We start from the raw sequence: 19,544 nt of genomic DNA on the forward strand, positions 1-19,544 counted from the left end.
GCATCTGAGAGTTACTGCTTCCAGCACAGCTTTTACTCCTTCTTTTTCCACCCTGATCGTGGCTGACAGCAGGGCTGGAGGGATGAAGAGGGGGAAAAAGAGGTTGGGGTTTTCTTTCCTCTTCCTCTATTTCGTGACTACTTCAATCTGCTCCAGAGCCTCTGGGCAGAAGGGTCATTCTACAGTTCTGTCGCAACCTGCTGAACAGTCTCGGACACATCCCCTCTCTGCTCTTAGTTTTCCCTCCTGCTTTTTCAGGACCTGCTATTATCTATCACAAATTCCCCCAGAGCTCCAACATGCTGGTTATTCTTCATGGATAAACTGAAGACCAGTAACAATAAACAGATAATTTATTGTGGATCTTTGTCTGAGACAAAACATCATTATTTCCATCCAATTAATAGTGGCTTTTAGTAGCATCAATGAAAAACTAGACAAAACCTGGCTTCCGTCCAGCCCCCTTCCTCTGCCTGTGTGACATCGTCTGTGTGAGGCCAGGACTTCAGGGAGAGGTGGTATCTTTAATTTGATCAACATATATCTAGTTGGAACAAAACAGATCAGATTTTGTAGGTTTGCCCAAAGATTACCTTCTCCTTTCTTTTTTTTTTTTTTTTTTTTTTCTTTCTTTTTCTTTAACAGGAAGATCAGGAAGAAAGTTTTGCTGTTGTTGCTACTGCTGTTGTTTTCTGCAGCCCAGGAGAAGTCCTGGGATGCCAGGGAAAGTGGGAACATGCCAATGGGAGTATTTCTCTCAAGTCCTCTCCGCACAGTTTTCTCGCATGCGTTGTTTCCTGAGTCACGGGGATTTGTGCTGGGAACGCTCAGATATCTGGAAGCTGAAACAGCCCTTACTGCTGACCCGAATGCTGATGTCCAGGGAGCAGCACCCCAGCCCTGCCACAGCCCCTGGGGTGGGGGCCAGGGCAGAGGACTCCCATAATGAGTTGTAGGGCTCTGCAGGTCTCTCCAAAAAGCCCCCATCGGCATCAGTCTCTTCCCCTCGCTGCCACCTAGCCCCTGGCAGCGAGCAGGCTGTTTCTCCGTGGGCATTTGTCTCTTCCAGGCTGGGGAAACAGAAGGATTTCTCTGCACGCTGGTGGCCAAGCTGGGGATGTGGCTGGGAAGGGCTATGCCCCCCTAGATCCCCATTCCCATGGCACCCCCCCAGCCAGTGCCACCACGGTGCCAATCAGCCTTCCCCCAAATCTCCCCTCCCCCAAGTGTCTGTGATGGCCTGTGCGTGTGGCAGGAGCCGGAGGGAGGTGTGAGCCCTGCAAGGGTGCCTTCTCCTCGGCCTCCTGCCCACCCTGCCCTTCCTCGCCCTGAGGCTGCTTGGGTGTCCTTGCTCACCCTCCCCTTTGGCTCCTGCTCGTTTGGCCTGGATGCTGCTTTAATTTTAGCAATTCCTTGGAAAGAGTCATTTTCCATAACTCAGCTCGCAGCGCAGCCCTCTCTGCCTGCCAGCTCTGCCTTCTCACACGTGTTGCTGGCGTGCCCCAGCAGCGCACGCCTGCACCTGCCCAGCCAGGCCCGCCTGTCCCAGCCTTTTGCACACCAAAAAGCCTCACACCCGGCTCCCGTTCCCTCCTTGGCATGTCTTATCCTGGCACTCCCGAATTCCGCCATGCCACGGATGGAGCGGGCGCCCTGGCCTGGCTGCACGGCCACCCCTGTGGCTTCTGCCTCATCAGGAGTCGTTGTGCACAGCGTAAGGGGATGTCTGTCCCCTTTGCCCTGCAGACACACACGTGTGACAGCTTTACCTGCGATGGGAAACCGGGTGGCCCCACACACCACGGGGCACCCCACAGCCGTGGGGGTGCGATGGAGGGGGCAGGGTGGGCTTGCCCGGTGGGCATCAGCAGGTTGCAACTGAGCTGGAAAGGTGGGTGCATGTGTGGGTGGGCTGCCTTGCTTGTGCAAGGGAGTATGGGAGCAGTGTCGTGTGTGTCAGGCGTTCAGTTGTGCAGCGTGCGTGTGTGTGTGTGTGTGAGAGAGAGAGAGAGGTGAGCGCGGTGCTCTCATTTCAGTCTGCATCTGCCTGTGGTGCTTTTGTTGTGTGCTCCAGGGGAGTGCTTGTGCAAGGGGGTGCGGCACTCACAAGTGAGTGTGTGTGTGAGGGTGTGCGTGGAGGCGTGCATGGAAATGTTCATGCAGTGCCTTCATTTGGGTCTGCGTTTCTTGATGTAAGGGTGTGTGGGGGGCGAGTGTGCAGAGGGTGCGTGGGGCATGAGAGCATGTGCGTGGCTCCACGGGTGTGGGGCACGCGTGAGTGTGCACGTACACGCAGGGGGGCCAGGAGCGTGCTGCCTTCGCTGGGGTCTGCATCTTGGGGGAGGTGGTGGTGGGGGACTACCAGCGTGCCCCCTACCTGTGCACGCCAGGGCTGTGCTGTGCACGGTGTGGGTGCTTTCACGAGTGTGCTCCGCCGTGTCCATTCGCACGGGTGTGTGGGGGGGGGGGGGGGGGGGGGGGGGTGCGTGTGCGCGGTTCCCACCACCACCCTCCTCCAGGCTCAGCATCCGCAGGGAGGGGGGGTGTGTGTGTGGAGGGGGTGTGTGTGCTGCGTGTGCCAGGGCGAGCATGCAACGGGGGTGTGTGTGTGTGAGTGGGGGGTGTGTGTGTGTGTGTGCGTGTGTATGTGTGTGTGCGGGCGTGGGGCGGGTGCGCGCCGCGGCGGGGCCGGGAGCGCGTCCCCGGCGCTGTGCCGGGGGGTGCGGGCTGAGCTCATCGCTGGCTCCCCGGCGCTCCTTACCAGTGGCTTCTGCGGTCACATGGGTTATGTGCTGGAGTTTAAAAGAGCTTATAGCCCCCGAGCCGGTGCAGAAGCAGCCGGTGGTTGCATGGGGTAGCGCCGGGAGCGGCGGCGAGGAGGGGCGCCGTGAGTACCGGGGACGGAGGGCGGTGTGCGGGGTGTCCCGTCCCCCACCCCCACCCGCGGGACCGAGGAGGAGGAGGAGGAGGAGGAAGCGGGCGGGCGCTGGGGGTCAGCGGAGGCGAGCCCCGGTGCCCGCCGCTGCCTTTTTGGGGAGGCGAAAAGGAGGGGTGGTGGTGTGGTGTGGGGGGGGGGGAGGCTTGTTTCCACCCACCCCACGCCCCGCCGCCGCGCACCTTTCCCCACCTCGCCCACGCGTGTCCGCGACCCCCCCTTTGCCCTCTACACCGGGGCACGGGGAAGCCCACGAAGAAACAATTTTGGCAACTTACTTTCCTGCTTTTCCTGCCGTGTGTGTGTCCAGCCGGGCGTTCCCGGCCGGGGGAAGGATGGGGGGTACCCGCACCACCCCCACCACCTCAGGGTGGCGGGGAGGCACGGCGGGACCCCCCGCCCCGGCGGGGAGGGCATCGCGGCCGCTGGGAACGGCATCAGGTTGAAGGCTGGGAGAGGGATGATCCCTCCTCGCCTGCTGCATTGCTCCGGCGGGGCTGGAGCCGAGGTTGCGGGGTGGCTCTTTGTAAACCGGAGCCCGTGGATTTCCTGGGAGGGAGAGGAGACTTTTTTACTTCGGTTCTCCCAAGGCGCAACCTGCCCTTTTCTTCTGCTGTGCCAGCGCTGATTTTTTATTATTTTTATTACTATTATTATTATTGAGGGAGGGGGGTATGTGTGTGTGCGATTTTATAAGAAAAGCGTCTGCTTGGCGCTTCTGTGGAACTGCTCTCCCTGGGCTAGGCAGTTCATCCCGAGCGCGAGTACAAGGGCTGCTTTCCAGAATTGCATAATACACACCGATCCCTTTTGCTGCACAAACTCCCTGACATTTCCAGATCTTGGTGACTTCCCCCACTGCAATCTTAAAACCGGATTGGGACTCCAACCAGTGCGTTGAGCTAATTTGTGCTGCCTTCGCTGGGGACAGAACCTGGTCTGCATGTTCTGGCTTCCCTGGCTCCTCCAGCAGTTGTTTCTTAATCCACTAAACTTTTTTTTTTGGTATAAAGATTGGCACTTCTTCTCTTAGAAAGACCCTTTCTTCCCCACCCCATGCTTACAGACACATGTGTAGGGTCTGTACAGAGCACAGGTTGCAGAAAAGGGGTTGCCTGCAAAGCCATTTGATTTCTTTTTCACGTCCCTTTTTGTTTCAATATATGGGATAGTCCAGGAGCTCTTTTCCTCAGGTTGCTTTTTGCTCAGGAACTTGCTGACTTCTGCTAGGATTTTGCTAATTTAACTCTGACCATGCCCTCTCCCCACGTATGCGTGTTGTTTACCTCTGCGAGGGACAGGACCCGCACACGCTGCTGCCGGTCCTGCCGGCCGTGTGTGCAGGCAGCGAGGCAGGGACACTGGGCTGCTTCCTGCGAAACGTGCAAATATGTGGGAGCAGCCGTTCCTGCTCCCTGCCCTGCCCCTCCGTGAGGAGTCAGAGCTTTGCTGTGATGGCTGGAGATGTGCAAGGGATGCTCGTGTCCGACCAGGCGTCTTGCTGGGACCAGGTCCTGGTCCCAGAGCTCACTGGGGCTTGCTGGGAAGGGTGGACTTTTCCGAGATGGGCTGTGCTTTGGAAATGAGAGCCCCGTGCCTGGCAGACTTCTTTGCAACAGCACTTCAGGATAACTTCATCAGAGCCTGTTGTCAGAGCAGGCCAAGCCACGATCTGACGATCGTGTGTTATCTTTGGTCCGACTTACTCTGAGAGGACCCGATCCCACCAAGGTGCTGCATCCCCATCCCCATGAAAGGTGCTCAGCACCTCCTGGACTTGGAAAAGAAGAAGCCCTAATACCTCTCGGAGCCACAAAGCTCATGATGCATGTACACATACAAATAACTGTGCAGCCGAGGCTCAGCTTTCGGAGACGTGGCCGACTCTCCGAAGCCGGCAGCAGGAGTTTTGTGGGTGTGAGCCCCGGCTCCTGGCCACTCTCAATTAATTCCCCGGCAAGCTGGAGGAATGCATCCTGCTCCAGCTCAGGCTGGGGCTGGGTGTGCGCCTGGGGAGCCTGTCTCTCGGCTCTGTCGTTTATTACGGCTGCCGCTGCCATTATGCCTGACAAATGGGAGTTGCTGAGTAATGTGCTGTTTGGGTGTAAATATCTGAGTGATCGCAGCTGAGCTCACTCCTGTGACTTTGCAGGAAGCCGTCTCAGCACCTTTCCCCTGTGAAGACCCGGGAGAGCAAAGGCATCCTTCTGCGGGGACCTTCCCACCGCTCCCAGTGGTTTTAGCCTTCTCTCTCCGCTGCTTTCCTGCAAGCGTGAAGCCCCCATCCTCTCGGGTTAACGTGGAGGCCCTGCTGTTTTCCTGAGTGTGAGTCAGGGGTGGGAAAGGGCTCTGTGTGTGCGTGTGTGTGTGCATGTGTGTGTGCACACCTCAGCCCCCAAGGCACGGCTGCTCCCAGGGGTGCTTGTCCCCGGCAGAAAGAGTTTTGGGGAGTTTGTGTGTTTTGATAGAGACAAAGTCACGCAGAACTAGGGAAGGAGTTTTATTTTGGGTTGTTGGTTGTTGTTTCTACCTACCTACTCAGTTCCCCTTAATTTCGTCCCATTACGGCTGAAGATGCTAAATTATTCCTTCCCATATCGTTTTCATCCCATTTGCAGATTAGCATCCGACTGCTTCTGTCAGTACCCAGTCAGCCCAGCTAGACTGATCGCAGCTCTTTTAATCTCCTCTTGTAAATCAATCCCTGCTGTCTCCTGATCATTTTTGTCACTCGTTTTTCTGAAATCCCTCCAATTTGTCCATTTTGTGTAGGTGACGTATGCCTGGCCCTAAACATGATGTATACCAGGCATGGCAGCGTGAGGGAAGGACACCTCCTCCCCTCCCACCCCGCTGGGGCTTGTGATGCTTTGTCAGCACTGAACTGAGTTACTTCCCCATTATTCTAAGCTATAGTCCCTGCTCGGTGTTGCAGAAGAAAGCAGCATACCCAGGTCAGTGCCCTGGGGAGAATTCCTCCAAATTTTGGTGATGAGGTGCTGAGGTTTTTTTGCATGCTGCTGGAAGGGGCCGGTGCTCTAGGTGCTGTCTGTGGGGTGCCTCTCTCCACAAGAGCTAATAGCTGAAGGAGGAAGGATGAGCAAAATAAGAGAGGGCGAGCTGCATTGGGACTGCTGGACAAATGGAGAAACTGAGGCACGCGCATGGGCTCAGCACACATTTCCTGTGCTCCTGTCCATCACATGCTGCTGGTGTAGGTGTGGGGGGTCCAGTCCCAGTTGCACCCATTAGTATTGCAGCCAGCGTGGGCGTTTTCCCAGGAGATACTGGATCTTGTCGCTTGGTCGGAGCAGGCTGGCAGGCAGGGATGCTGGGTTCTGGACTGGTTTTCTGCATCGTTTCTCTTGCTGATGGCTCAGATGCCACAGGTACTCTCCTGGGGAAGAAACTGGGGGTTTGTGCAAAGGGCAGTGGTGTCCTGCATTCATGCACTTGGAAGTTTTGTCATGCCCGGACCCTGAGCTCCTCACACCGAGTGTTCCCATTAGCTGGAAGGACCGTGCCCTTCCAGGGACCATCTATTTTTAGGAGGAGTTGTATTCTGGACAGTGTCCACCGCAGATGCTCTCTGCCTCCTCCTCTTGGCCCCTCGCCAGGGACACCGCTCGGGCTATCTGCCGGTGGGGCAGATCTTGCTGAGGCTGTGCGGGGACCATAACGGAGGTGACACCGTGCCGGCCACGGGGACACTTGGAGGGGAGGGAGGGGGGGGGGGCTATGGCTGCCCCGGGGTGGGGGGGCGGGCAGCGAGCTCAGGCTGTCCTTCACCTGAACTGTTGGAAGTGGCATTTGATTGCGCTGTGGGTACCAGCAGGATTTACCCGTGGGATAAGTTCGGGCAGTGCCTGGGCCAGGTGGTACCCGGTGCCGGTCCGTTCGCCAGGATGACACTAGGGGGCACGAGATCTGCTGGAATCACTTTGTCGGGGATGGGGATTGAAGGATGCAAACCCGTTCTTGACCCTTCAAGTCCGCACATCGTCCCCCAGGACATTTTGTAGGAACCCGAGTGTGAAGCCCCAAGGGCTGCCCCCGGGTAACTCGTCCTGCGGCTCTCCGGCTGCTGCTCTGCTGGATCCGTCCGTCGACGGCCGTGGGAGTTGCAGGAATAAGGATGGGAGCACTCAGCCAGCAACATCTCCGAAGCAAGGAGGAGATGGATACAGCCAGAGTGCCAGGGAGTCTCCGGGGAATGTGGGAAATCCAGGAAAACACCTCGCATGGTTATAATGCCTCTCCAGAGGCATTGTCCAGAGCAGGGATTAAGTTAGATTCGGGGTTGGCTTTCAAGATGAAGCGTGTTATGGTTTCATTTTCTGCTGGATGTTAAGTTCGTGCATGATGTCTCCTCAGGGTCATGTTTTCCCAAAGCAGCAGAAACTTTAGAGAGTCTGATTTAATGAATGGTTCTGATCGATCTGAAACATGGTGTGTGTATATATATAAAATACATATGTATCCATGTATATATCTGGGTAGGGTGCAAAGAATGCGTTTTTGAAGGTATGTTTATGCATTTCTGCATACATTCAGCTGTAATATTGTCTTCTGTCCTTAAAATCTATTATTCCAGCTGTGAATGCATATATGTATATTAAAACACTGTGTACTGGAGTCTCTCTCTTGTTATAACAAACCTCATGAAAAGCAAATAAAGAGACATTGTTCTCGTAGCAGGCTAGGACGGACTCAATATTTATCTTCTATGAATTTTGATAGTTTTTGTTCAGCATGTTTGCAGTTACGATGGTGGGGTTTTTTTTGCCTATCTACTTAAAATTTTGCGCTAGTGGGAAACTGAAAACATTCAGATCATTTCAGTTTATTCATTACTTAATGAAAACAGGAATCAAGCTTCTGGATTGAAATGTTGACGCTTGATAACATTCTGGCATATTAATTTCTAAATGGTTAGGGTTTTTTAATGTCTTCTGTCACCAGATACGAGGCTCCTTCGCTGGAGAATCACTTCTCTTGCAAGCCCCCAGGCAATATTTTTAGTAGGACACTGACGCATCGCAAATACTCCCTTTCTCCTAGAAAAGGCTTTGCTGACTGTTGTTGAAAGTAGCACTGGGATGGCTGGAAATGAGAGATCAGAGGAGGATGATGCCGCTGCGTCAGTGCATTTGCTTTGTGCCTTTGATGGAGGTTTTGTGTCCGGCCGTGCGGGTGCATGCCTGTGCGGATGCAAGGGCACTTCCCCAGCTGGTTTCTGAGCCAGGGCTGAGGACCAGGGGTTTATTTATTTTGAAACGCCTTGTGAAGTGGAAGGAGGTCCGGGAAGAAGTGCCGAGTCTACTTTTAAGTCAATTAGGGATTGTATCTGAAGGCGTGACGTGGTCTGAAGAGGAGAGGGTGATTTGTCTGAAGGTGTTACCTAATTAGAGGGTATAGTCAGGGCTCTAATTAGCCGTGACACCCTAAAGATGTCATGGAAGCCCTCTTGAGGCACCGCTGATCTGGCAGTGTGGCTGTGAGCTGTCTGGGCAGCCCCGCTGTGCATGGTCAGGACTGCAGCCCTCCCTCTGGGAGATAGCCCAGAATCCGGTGCTGGAAAAAGCTGTTTTCCTTCAGGTGACTTGCAATGCCCTGCAGGGCTGCTGCCAGCATCGAGTGATGTTCATAAAGTCACAGAATGAAAGGAAAGCTGCAGCAGATGGAAAAATTAATACCGGTGCCCATTATATGGGAAACCTCTCTCTTTTTCCCGGGGGGGATCGCTCTCTGCTGCTCCCTGCTCAGGGAAGGCTGGAGGAGGAAGGCAGTAAGTGTTTGCAATAAATGATGCTGTACTTTAGTCGTGGCTGTGTTTGCAGCAGCTGGTGGAGGGATCGTGACCCCTCTCTTAGTGTTGCCTTACAGAGGGGACATGGGATCAACTGAAATCTAGCTTGCCCAGACGTGGTTGCATTTAAATACTATGCAACACACTCTGTGAGGGGGGAACTGGTGGGGGAAACAGCACAAGAAATTCTGGCTGAGGCTGCTGGGGAGGCTTTGACCCGATGCTGGAAGCAACTCACAGCCAGGACCTCCGCTGGCCCAAACCTGGGTGGTAGGTGGTTAGTCCCCCTCTGAGAGAAGGGACGGGGGGCTACTCTTGGGCTGGTGTCACTCCTTGCTTTTTATTCATCGAGTCAATTGTTATATACTGAGTCAGCTCACTCTGCCCCATGAGGAGAGAGAGGGCAGTAAAAGTTGCCACCAGTGATGCTAAAGACCAGTAGGAGCCAGGTGGAGCCGGGGAGTTGGCTGGTGGATGAGCAGGGAGAGCAGTGCCCATTGTAATTCTCAGCATCAGTGTGAGCAAAAGCATCCTCTCCTCCATCATGGCTGAGGTCCCCACCACTGTCGGAGCCCTCTGAATTGCCAGGAGGGTTTGAACCTGTCCCCTCAGCACCCAAGTGCACCCTGAGGGTGATGCTCACCTCTGGGAGTAGCAGTGGATGGCTCAGAGCTCCTTGGGAGGAAGGAGCTACTGTTATTCCTGTTTTGATGGAAAGAGAAGGACATTATCGGGGCAAGGCAGGGTCAGCTGTGCATTTAATCAGTGCTGTGAGCAGCCTCGCTCTGCAGAGGGACTGGTGGCCAGCTTTGCTTTTGTAGGTAGTATCATGGACCCCCTAAAGCAAACATGCAACCAGCCACATCCCTGTGCTAGTGATTACCGAGGGATGTGCCCGCTTTTAATTATGTGGGTGTTAAACCAGTGAATGCATTTTGTTCACAAAGTTGCAGTCTGGTATTTTCTGACTTCTAGTGGTCTCTGGTGGCTTTCCAGTCCCTGGAGCATGGGTGAGAATAGCTTGGAGACTGGACATAGTAACTTGTAGGGTGCTGCGATGGATCTGCAGGGCTGACCCTCCTGGCTATCCCTGGTCCGTGCTGTTGCCCTGGCTTCCAAGTGCTGGGGGGAGGACCACTTTGCATTTTAGAGTACCATGGTGCCACGTTAAAGGTGGTGGATGGGTAGGTAGAGAAGGTAGCTGCTTTTTGACTGCTGCACCCTCTTTGCCCCAGAAATAGCTTTATTTCAGGGTGACCACCAAGGCACCTTATTGCTACGTGCTTTGCAAATGCCCAGCAGCACAGCTGCGGATGAGCCAGGCTGATCCCTGCCCAAATCCCATGCAGCTATTGCATGCTGCATGGGATCATCTGTGAGAGGTGTAAAGTTCCCTTTGCCTGAGCTTTGCAAGCTGAGCAACGTGGAAGGAAGGATCTGCCGCTGCCAGTGTGCTGGAGAAGGCAGGCTGGGCTGGGTTCCTCGGGGCCAGGCACAAGCGTTGGATTGTGAAATTAAACAATATTACATATAATAAAACAAGCTTGTGTCTGCCTGGAGTATAGGTACACTCTCTGCACCGTGGTCCTTTTGTTCACGGCCTAAAAAATGCTGGTGATAATGAGGATACATCCTCTCCTGTGGCTAGAGCGTGGTTCTCAGATGCAAAGGGCAGGCAGCCTGTGCCAGACTTTGCCAATGTGTGATTTACCCTCCTCTGTGCATTTGAACTAAGGACTTGAAAAATAAATACATTAAAAATGAGAGCACAAAATGCTGCTGCTGCTCTGAGATTCAATCAAAAAAAGCTCTTTCCAGTCCTCCGGGCTTCTTGCTTAGCAGAGAGCTCTAGAAATAACAGGGTTACAGGAAAGGTGTACCCACAAATAACTCTGGGTTTGGGGAGGGGACAGTTTTGTTCTGGAGGCACCTGGATGAGGTGCATTTTGGGCTTTTTTTGCTCCCCAAAAGGGTGGGTTATTCTCGATCCCTGAATATGAGGCCCGTCAAAGCTGCCTGGGATGGCTCAGCTTTGCAATCCTGGCCTCGCCTGGTCTCTTTCCCCATCACACAAACTGCCTGTACTGGGCGGGGATGGGGGTGGGGGGTGGGGGAGGGCTGCTGTTTGATTTGGGAACCCAGCTGGAGGTGGGGGGGGGCGCTGGGGAGGTGGGTGGAAGAAGTGTCACAGAGCAGTGGCCGCTGTTTTCCACAGCTCTCCCGCGCCGCAGTTCGGAGCGGTTTCCTCTCGCCCCATCCCATACCCGGGACATGTGCGGGGCGGCCGGTTCCCCACACGTGTTGCACAGACACGTTTCCGCGCTGGCTCTTTGTGCCTGCCCACCTATTTGCAGCTGGGGGAGCTGAAGCTGCTCTTTCTTGTGATTCATTAAAAAAAAAAAAAAAAAAAAAGTCTGTCTCTGGATGGAGTTGTCTGTGCTTTTATTGACCTGGTTCCGGGAACGACAGCGGCTTTTCCGTCTCCTGGATGCGTGATTTCTGCAAGGGCTCTGGAGCAGGGGCTGGCCCTTGCTGCTGGTGTGTTTCCAGTCCTCCTAACGTGATTAGTTTGACAGGCCCATTGGGTATGTTGGTGAGTCTAGTTTTCATTTCGTCCATGAAAGTAAGTACTGTGACGGGGCACAGAGCACCAGCTAACGCTGAAATCTCTGCACAAGGGAGCATGTTGGCTGAACAGTGTTTTTGGCCATTGCCACAGATGCGCTATGCCACCGGGCAGAAATCCCTTGCCCTTTTGATGGGACATTTCTGTACGTCCCAGCCCCCAGAACATTTTGGGGGCTCCCCCTTTTTGGCTGCATAGGTTGGGGCTTTTTTGCCTGGAGGATATGCTGTTTGGGCTCCATGAAACCCAAGTGTGGCAGGACGTCCCCAGTGTGTGCCTGAGAACTCCCAATGAAGGCATCCATCTTGTAGAAGTCCAGCAAGATGCCATCAATCATTTCTTATCTGTGCATCCTGGATCCCGGGCTCTGGTTTGGTGTGTGTCACCCTCTCCCAGCAATGCTGAGACACCCCAAGTTCTTGGGGCTTGTTTGGGTGGGACAAGGACTGGGAGGGGGATCATTGATGCTCCGTATCCCAATTCTGCTCAGTGCTTTTTGCTGTATAGATACATCTACTGCACCCCAGCCCTCTTCGCTTTGGATCAATGACTTAGCTGCTGGAGCGTGTCCAGAGGAGAGCCACCAAGCTGGTGAGGGGTCTAGGGAACAAATCATATAAGGAGAGGCTGAGGGAACTGGGCATGTTTAGTTTGGAGAAGAGGAGGCTGAGGGGAGACCTCATTGCCCTCTACAACTACCTGGAAGGAGTTTGTAGAGAGGTGGGTGTTGGCCTCTTCTCCCAAGTGAATAATGACAGGACCAGAGGAAATGGTGTAAAGTTGGGGCAGGGAAGGTTTAGATTAGATATTAGGAAGAATTACTTTACTGAGAGAGTGGTCAGGCACTGAACAGCCTGCCCAGGGAGGTGGTGGAGTCACCATCCCTGGAGATATTTAAGAAACGTGTAGACATGGCACTTCAGGGCATGCTCTAGTGCCTGGGATTGTTGGTTTGTGTCTGTTTGTGGGTGGACGTGGTGTGTAGTTGTGAATGTTTGTTTTGGTTTTGGTGGGGTTTTTTTTTGTTTTGTTTTGGGTTTTTTTTTTGTTGGTTGGACTCGATGATCTCAAGGGTCCCTTCCAACCAAGAAGATTCTGTGATTCAGGTTCACCTTAGCTTGCTCCTGTGTGAAGTGGGGATGAAGAGTAACTTCTCCAACAGCTACAGTGGGTCCTTGACTTCAAGGGCATACGGTATTTGTGCTCCCCGGTTTTGGCACATCGTTACCAGTGGTCAGGCCAGCAAGGCTATTTTTTCCAAGTAGGGCTGCCTTATGCATAGGGGAGAACCATCTGTGCACTGATGGCCTTGCCATCTCCCCAGCGCTGGCAAAGGCAGGGAGGAGAAGGTGATGTGACTTGCCCGGTTCGGAGGTGTCAATACAGAGGAAATGGGTTGGTTATTTTGACTTTTCCCTCTTACAAACGAGGAACTGGGATGGTCTGACCTTTGTTTGAGTCTGGGACCCAAACAGGAGGTTTGGTTTGGCTTATCGCACATCTGCATTCAGGCTTGGAGAGTTCCCCAAGGCTGCTTGCTCTACTACACCACCAGGGTCAGCCTTTAACCTTGCTGCGACCTGGGGTTGCAGGGAAGCATCACTGCCTGCAGAGAGGGGAAACTGAAACCTGGAGTGGCTTTGGGATTTCCGTGAGGTCCCAGAGGCAGAGCTGGTGGCAGAAAACCAGATTTCTGGAGCTGCTGACAGCTCATGCCAGCTGCGGGACACATTAGTAAATACACTGTGTAGACCAAAGCAAGGCATCCGGCTCTCTGTGCAGCGCTGTTTGCTTATCTGTCTGTCTGTCTCTAGCTCTTCTGGCAGCTGAACCCCTGAGATGACATTTAAAGGCTTTACATTTATTCTCTCTTGCCAGTTCCAGATCAAATTTGCTGAGTTGTCAAGCTGAAGATACTTTTCTCCTAAGTACTGGCCCTGCAACAGCTCGCCCTGCTCCATCCCTGCCTTGGAGGAGTCCTCCTGCCTCTGCTGTCACTGGCAGTAATGGGTGGGGGCTGGAGGAACAGCTCGGCTGGTGGATGCGTGAAGAGAAACAGATTTCAGCTTCCCTTTTCCCCATTGCTCAGGCCATGCTGGAATCAACTGGTGGTGGGTGTTCAAAAGCAGCAGACAGAGACAGGGCTTGCCCTGGAAAAGAGGTGCTGGGATGGAGAGAGCAATGGCAGGGACTTGCATGCAATCCCTTCCTCCTCCTTGAGCCTGCCTCTGACCTGGGTCTTAGTAGGGAGCATGTGTGCAATGAGCTGGTGGGTTCTCAGCAGAGTCCCAGCAGGCTGGGTGGCTGCCTTGAGACAACCAGGACGAGCGACACTAATCAGTGGCTTGCCTGCTGGGTTTCAGCAAGGATGGTGAGCACTTGTCCGTGTGTGGTGAGTAAATTGCTCTCTTGTCCCCAGAGGCTGTCACTCTAATGCTTTGCCATGCTCTGCTGGCAGGGAGCGGCACCAGAGGATGCCTCTATCGCTGCTGTCTGCCTTGGGAACAAGCACAGACATGTGTCTTCAGCTGGAAGCCAGCTTGGGGAAAGGAGAAACCTCCCCAGAACATGCATTTGCAAGCTCTGATGTGTCGTAGTCCTTCCCAGGCAGTCACAACCTTCTGCCACTGTGTGAGCTGGGAGGAGAGATCGCTGGGCTCGGCGCCTGTTTCGTGGCACAAGAAGGGGACAGTGCCACCTCTGCTCTGGATCAGCTGGTGATGCAGAGAGCCAGGGCCATCCCTTGGCCCCAGCACCAGCAGCCAGCTCTGGCTTTGGTCCTTACAGCATTTTTGAGGGTTTTCTGCCCTATATTTTTTAAATCCACCCCTTCTTGTGCAAGCCTTCTCCCTGATCTGGCCTGATGATAAAGTCAATGCTGAGACAGATGTATCTTACTGGTTTTTGCCAGGCTCTCATCTCCCACTTTACACTCACCAGACCCTGCACAGTGTCTGTTTGGAGCTGCCTGAGCAGCATGTTCCAGGAGGGATGGCAGTTCAGAGGATGCCACGTAACTCAGTAGGGTGATGCCAGTTTAACCCAGCTGGTGGCTCTCTTGCAGCCCCAGCACTCACCACCATGCCCGTGGAGGACACCAAGCAGCTGCTCAACAGTAGAGACACGAACTGACCTGCATCTTGGCTTTTAAAGGCAGACTCAGCACATGTGGATGGAGCAAGGCTGTGACACAAGCAATTAGTGTTGGCTTCAATGACCAGAAGCCCGATGTTGCTCCTGTCACCCAGGCTAAGGGATGGAGGAATTTAATTATCGTTCTAACTTCTTCCAGAAGTGGCTCGGATGCCTCAGCAGCAGACAGCTTTCTAAAATTGAAAGGAAGGGAGAAAAACAAAGGACCTCTCCTTTTGCTGAGTCCTGGCCAGTTAACCCTTTTAGCCATACTATGCCCAGATGGTGTGACTTGCCTCCGTGGGGCTCGGGATCATGTCTCTGGAGACACCCTTGGGCATGGCCATATCCATGGAGCTGCAGGGCAGGACATCCTCCCTTCTGCAGAGGTCGGATCTGCCCTGGGTGAAGCCTCTGCCTTGGTAGTGCTCAGTTTCAAAGCCCTGCCTGCTCACTGTCCCCCCACAATTGCTGTTGTGGACATTAATTTTTCCCAGATTTCTGCTTCCCTTTGAATATATCTGCTATGGATCATTTTCCTTGCATGTGTTAGCTGGTATTTTCCCAAAACTGAATCTTGTGCTATTTCCTGCCTGTCTCTCTATGATTTCTCTTGCTCCTTCTTCTGTTATGCCTAAACCCACCTTGGTCTTTGTTTCTGCTCACTTTGGAGGAGACTGTTTGCCCCTCTTGCTCTTCAAAGTTTGCAAGAGGGGAGGAATTTGGCTGCTTAAAGGATGAGAAAACCTGCCCACCTGTGTCTTGCTTATCACCTCTCCAATCTGGAGAAAAGTGACTCCAGCCCCATGACAGCCAGGGTGGAAGGATAAATGGGGAGTTTTGGGATTGGGGAGAGCTATGTAGGAAGGGAAGGGCTGCAGAGCAGGCTGCTGGGGCTGGCAGGAGTTTGCATGGGCTGTGGGGTGAAGCTCCCGGCTGTAGCAGTGACCAGAGGGTAAGCTGGGAGCTTCAGTACTGAAGTGGGGGGAGGTCTGAAGGACCAAGAGGCTGTAAGGGTGAGGCTGAGAGACCAGGCTGGATAAGAGGGGTGTCTTCTCTGTGGTGTTGTAGCTAGGGAGCACAAAAACTGGTCAGCTTGTCCTTTAGCAGTGTTTTTCTACAGTTTTCTGTGGTTTCCCAAGTGGAAACTTGTATTAGGGTTGAAGTCAGCCCTGTGCAATCTATTCCTCTAGTTGTGTGTGCTGCTCAAGCTGAGGCTGTACAGGGCGCGTGTGATAACTCTTTTTGTGGCTCCTTGTTTAGGTCTTGCCTCCTTAATTGCTAGTTGTAGTTTTTCATCTCTTCCAGCTGCTGCTCCTGTTGTTTGCCTCCCCTGAAGGAGAGGAGAACATCAGTCAGTGGGACAGGATTACAGCAGAGCCCCCAGCCCCTGCTGTGTGCCCTGAGCTGGGGATGGAGCATCCCTGTTGTTTGGTCCTCTTGCTTTGCCCTAGTTCTCCTGCAGCTGGCTGTGCTGTGGCACCTCCAAAGCAGGTGGGCAGCCTTTCTTGCAGGAGGAGGCAGAAACAGAGGGATTTCCGAGAGGATGGAGTGGAAGGGGTGGCTTTTCCCACCTCGAGCAATGAGACCCTTTGTGCACGCCTTTTTTTTAGACCTTGCCTTCCTTGCACCCTTCATCCAAGTAGCAGGACAACGCTGCTTTTCCCAAAGCCCAGTGCAAGGGGATCACCACCGCATGCTACAAGCTCAGGAGCCAGACAGCGGCTTAACGACTAAATATATCTGCTACTGCAGCTCTTGGCTTCTACAAAAACAAATCTTACAGAGGTAACTTTTTTGCTGTGCAGTTCTCAGGGTTGGCTCTGCTGTGGTTTCCACTGAGATAGCATTTGGCTAACACAGCCAAACATGAGTGGAACAAGCCTGAAGCTGTAGAGAAAGTGATAAGATAAGGCAGGGTTATGATTTGCCTGTCTGATCCTGAAGCTTTGTGCATTATTTAGTGTGTGTAGCAGGAGGTCAGTAGCCTCCTGATAATTTTCATTAGATTAGTCAGGCAGGATAATCACCTGCTCAGAAAAAAACAACTTGACACTGTCTGTTCAATAGTTGGGGTTTAACTGAAAATAAATAGTCTTGTAATTATAAGGACATGGCCAAGGTCAAGAGGCTCAAAGATTCACTTTCTTTTTTCCTCTGGTATGTTTACAGAGATCCTGTAATTCTTTGTGAGATTTTTTTTTTTTTCCTTTTTTCTCTCTCTCTCTCTTAAATTCAAAACGAGAGCTTCAGAGCTTTTAGAGGAAATTCAACACTTCCACAGCAGTGGACGTGAGCGGTGTTGCAATAGCCAAGTGGTGCTTGTGGCCTGCTGCAGCTGAGTGACCCCATGCTAATGAGCAGGGCACTGGCTAGCCAGCCCGAATGCCAGCCGGTGGGGGAGAGATGCTCTTCCCTCCTCGTCTGTGCTAATTGGGGGGATGGATCCCGCCCAGAAGACCAGGCTGCCCGTTGCCCCCTGCTAATGTGGCAGAGGGTAATGAATCCCTCCTTGGGAGCTGTCAGCCCAGCTCGAGTGCCACCCTCTTGAAATGAGGTGGTGCCTTAGCTCCTGGGGGTGACTTTGCTGCTCCAGTGAGCTGCTGCTTTTGGGGAGCCTAGGGAAGAAGAGGCGGGAGTGAAGCTGATGCCCTAATCGCTACTAATGGGCTCTGCAAGGGGAACTCTGTGAAGGAAGCAAATAGGACATTGTCCTGGTTTGAGAGTCTGGTGCTTGTGCATTGCTAAAATGCCTGCCCTTTTCCACCCTAGAAGTGGCTGTGCTTGCTTTTTATCTTCCTCAATCGCAGTCAAAAATAAAGCCTGGAGGGGTCTTCGTCACCTTCTAATCTGGCCAGCTGCAGGACCCACACTTGCTGGGTGAGATCTGGGCATGGCTTGTGGGTGCTTGGGGTAGGTTCAGATCTGGTAGTGCCCAAAGTGATGGAGAGCTTTGCTGTGTCCATGCTGGGTGTGGTGGTTCCTCAGCAGTACGTTGCGATGGCAGGTAGCCTCGCTTTGAGCCAAGCAGTGGTGTGGAATATACGGGGGAAGATCTCAGCTCACTGTCCTAAGCTTGGTCGTGAGCCAGGAGAGCCCGCTGGCTGTGCAGGGAGACTCCAAGTCTGGTAACCTACATGGCAGAAGAGGCAGTGCGTGCGTGCTTGTGCCAGCTGTGCCTGTCTCTGCCATGGAAAAAGTGAGCTGATGATGTGGCCTGACGAGCTGCTGCATCGAGCCCATGCTGCCCTTGAGTTCTGTTGTTTTTCCCCCCAGCCTAATGGCCCATAAGTGGGGATTCTCATCATAGAATCATAGAATCATTCAGGCTGGAAAAGACCCTTGGGATCATCGAGTCCAACCATCTTCCCTACTCTACAAAGTTTTTCCCTACACCATATCCGCCAACACCACATCTAAACGACTCTTAAACTCATCCCAGGATGGTGACTCAACCACCTCCCTGGGCAGCCCGTTCCAGTGTCTGATCACTCTCACTGTGAAGAACTTCTTCCTAATGTCTAGTCTAAACCTACCCTGTTGCAACTTGAAGCCATTCCCTCGTGTTCTATCGCTATTTGCTTGTGAGAAGAGACCAGCACCAACCTGGTGTACAACTACACCAAGTAGTTATAGAGAGTGATGAGGTCACCCCTCAGTCTCCTCTTCCTCAAGCTAAACAGTCCCAGCTCCCTCAATCGTTCTTCATATGACTTATGCTCCAGGCCCTTCACCAGCTTCATTGCCCTCCTCTGTACCCGCTCCAGCACCTCGATATCTCTCTTGGATTGAGGTGCCCAAAACTGGACACAATACTCCAGGTGTGGCCTCACCAGTGCTGAGTACAGGGGGACAATCACCTCCCTACTTCTGCTGGTCACACTATGTCTAATACAAGCCAGGATGCCATTGGCCTTCTTGGCCACCTGGGCACACTGCCGGCTCATATTCAGTCGCTTGTTAATCAGAACCCCGAAGTCCTTTTCCGCCAGGCAGCTTTCCAGCCACGCTTACCCAAGCCTGTACCGATGCATGGGGTTGTTGTGGCCCAAGTGCAGGACCTGGCACTTGGTCTTGTTGAAGTTCATACCACTAATGTTGGCCCATCGATCCAACCTATCTAGGTCTCTCTGTAGAGCCTCCCTGTCCACGTGCAGGTCAGCGGAGCTGGTGGGGCTAGTGCTTTCGCTAGGAATCTGCTGCCCTGGTTCCCTGTCACAGGCTTTGATGGATGCCCAAGGGAAAGCGAGGGCAGGGCTCGGCCCCATGTGCCAAGTGACTGATGGCGTGGTCGGATGACTGACGCCACGTGTCCATGGCAGGCGTGCGGGTGCTCCCTCGCTCTTCCTCCATGGGAGATGGGAGGAGAGGGGGCTGCCTTGACAGCTTGTTTTGAAAGCAAAATCACTCCAGGGCTGGATTCCTCCCCCCCCCCCATCATCTCCCCCACCACCTTTTCCTTTTTTGCTTGACAGAAAAAGCGTAACTCGTCTTTGTTTAATTGGTGCTTTGTGCCTGTCTCCTGACAGAACTCAGCAGAGAGGGGGATGGCTGGATCAAAACGGCTCGAAGTTGGGAGGCTGTTATATGTCTGGCCTGCCTGTTTAAAACAAAAAATTCAACTTTTATTTCTCATCACCCCCTTCTCCTCCCCACCTCCCTTTCTCCTAGTTGTAAGCCAATTCCTCATGCACCTTAAAAGCCAAGCGTCGGATGCTGTTGTAAGCCCTCCTCAGAAGATGCCCCATCAGAGGAACCTGATTGACGTGGGGAGTGCTGGCGAGACCGTGTACCACACGCTTGACCTTCTGCTGAGCATGGGGTTTGGAGCATCTAATTGGAGTGTTCGTGTAAGGCTTCAGAGCCTTTCATGATTGTACAAATAAGACCTGCTGGTGCCTGGAACGCAAAGCAAATGTGCTGGGGATGGGGCGGGGAAGCGCGCTGTGTTCCTCGGGTGGTGTGATGGCAGCAGAGTCAGCAGGTCCGGCAGATCTGTTTGGCAGCACTTCTTATGTGAGCAGGGAAAAAGTAAGGTTAGA

The 19,544-nt window shown here is 53.3% G+C and overlaps 1 protein-coding gene across 1 annotated transcript in view; it reads left to right on the forward strand.

Annotated features, from left to right (window-relative positions):
• Positions 1-2,787: 2,787 nt before the first annotated feature.
• Positions 2,788-19,544, forward strand: part of CNTFR (ciliary neurotrophic factor receptor) — a 212,318-nt gene continuing 195,561 nt past the window's right edge. Inside the window, exon 1 of the mRNA XM_074166564.1 lies at positions 2,788-2,910. Coding sequence (XP_074022665.1) covers positions 2,788-2,910 — 123 coding nt within the window. The remainder of the gene's footprint in view (positions 2,911-19,544) is intronic.

This window comes from Numenius arquata, chromosome Z, assembly GCF_964106895.1.
Source record: "Numenius arquata chromosome Z, bNumArq3.hap1.1, whole genome shotgun sequence".
NCBI classification, from domain to species: domain Eukaryota; kingdom Metazoa; phylum Chordata; class Aves; order Charadriiformes; family Scolopacidae; genus Numenius; species Numenius arquata.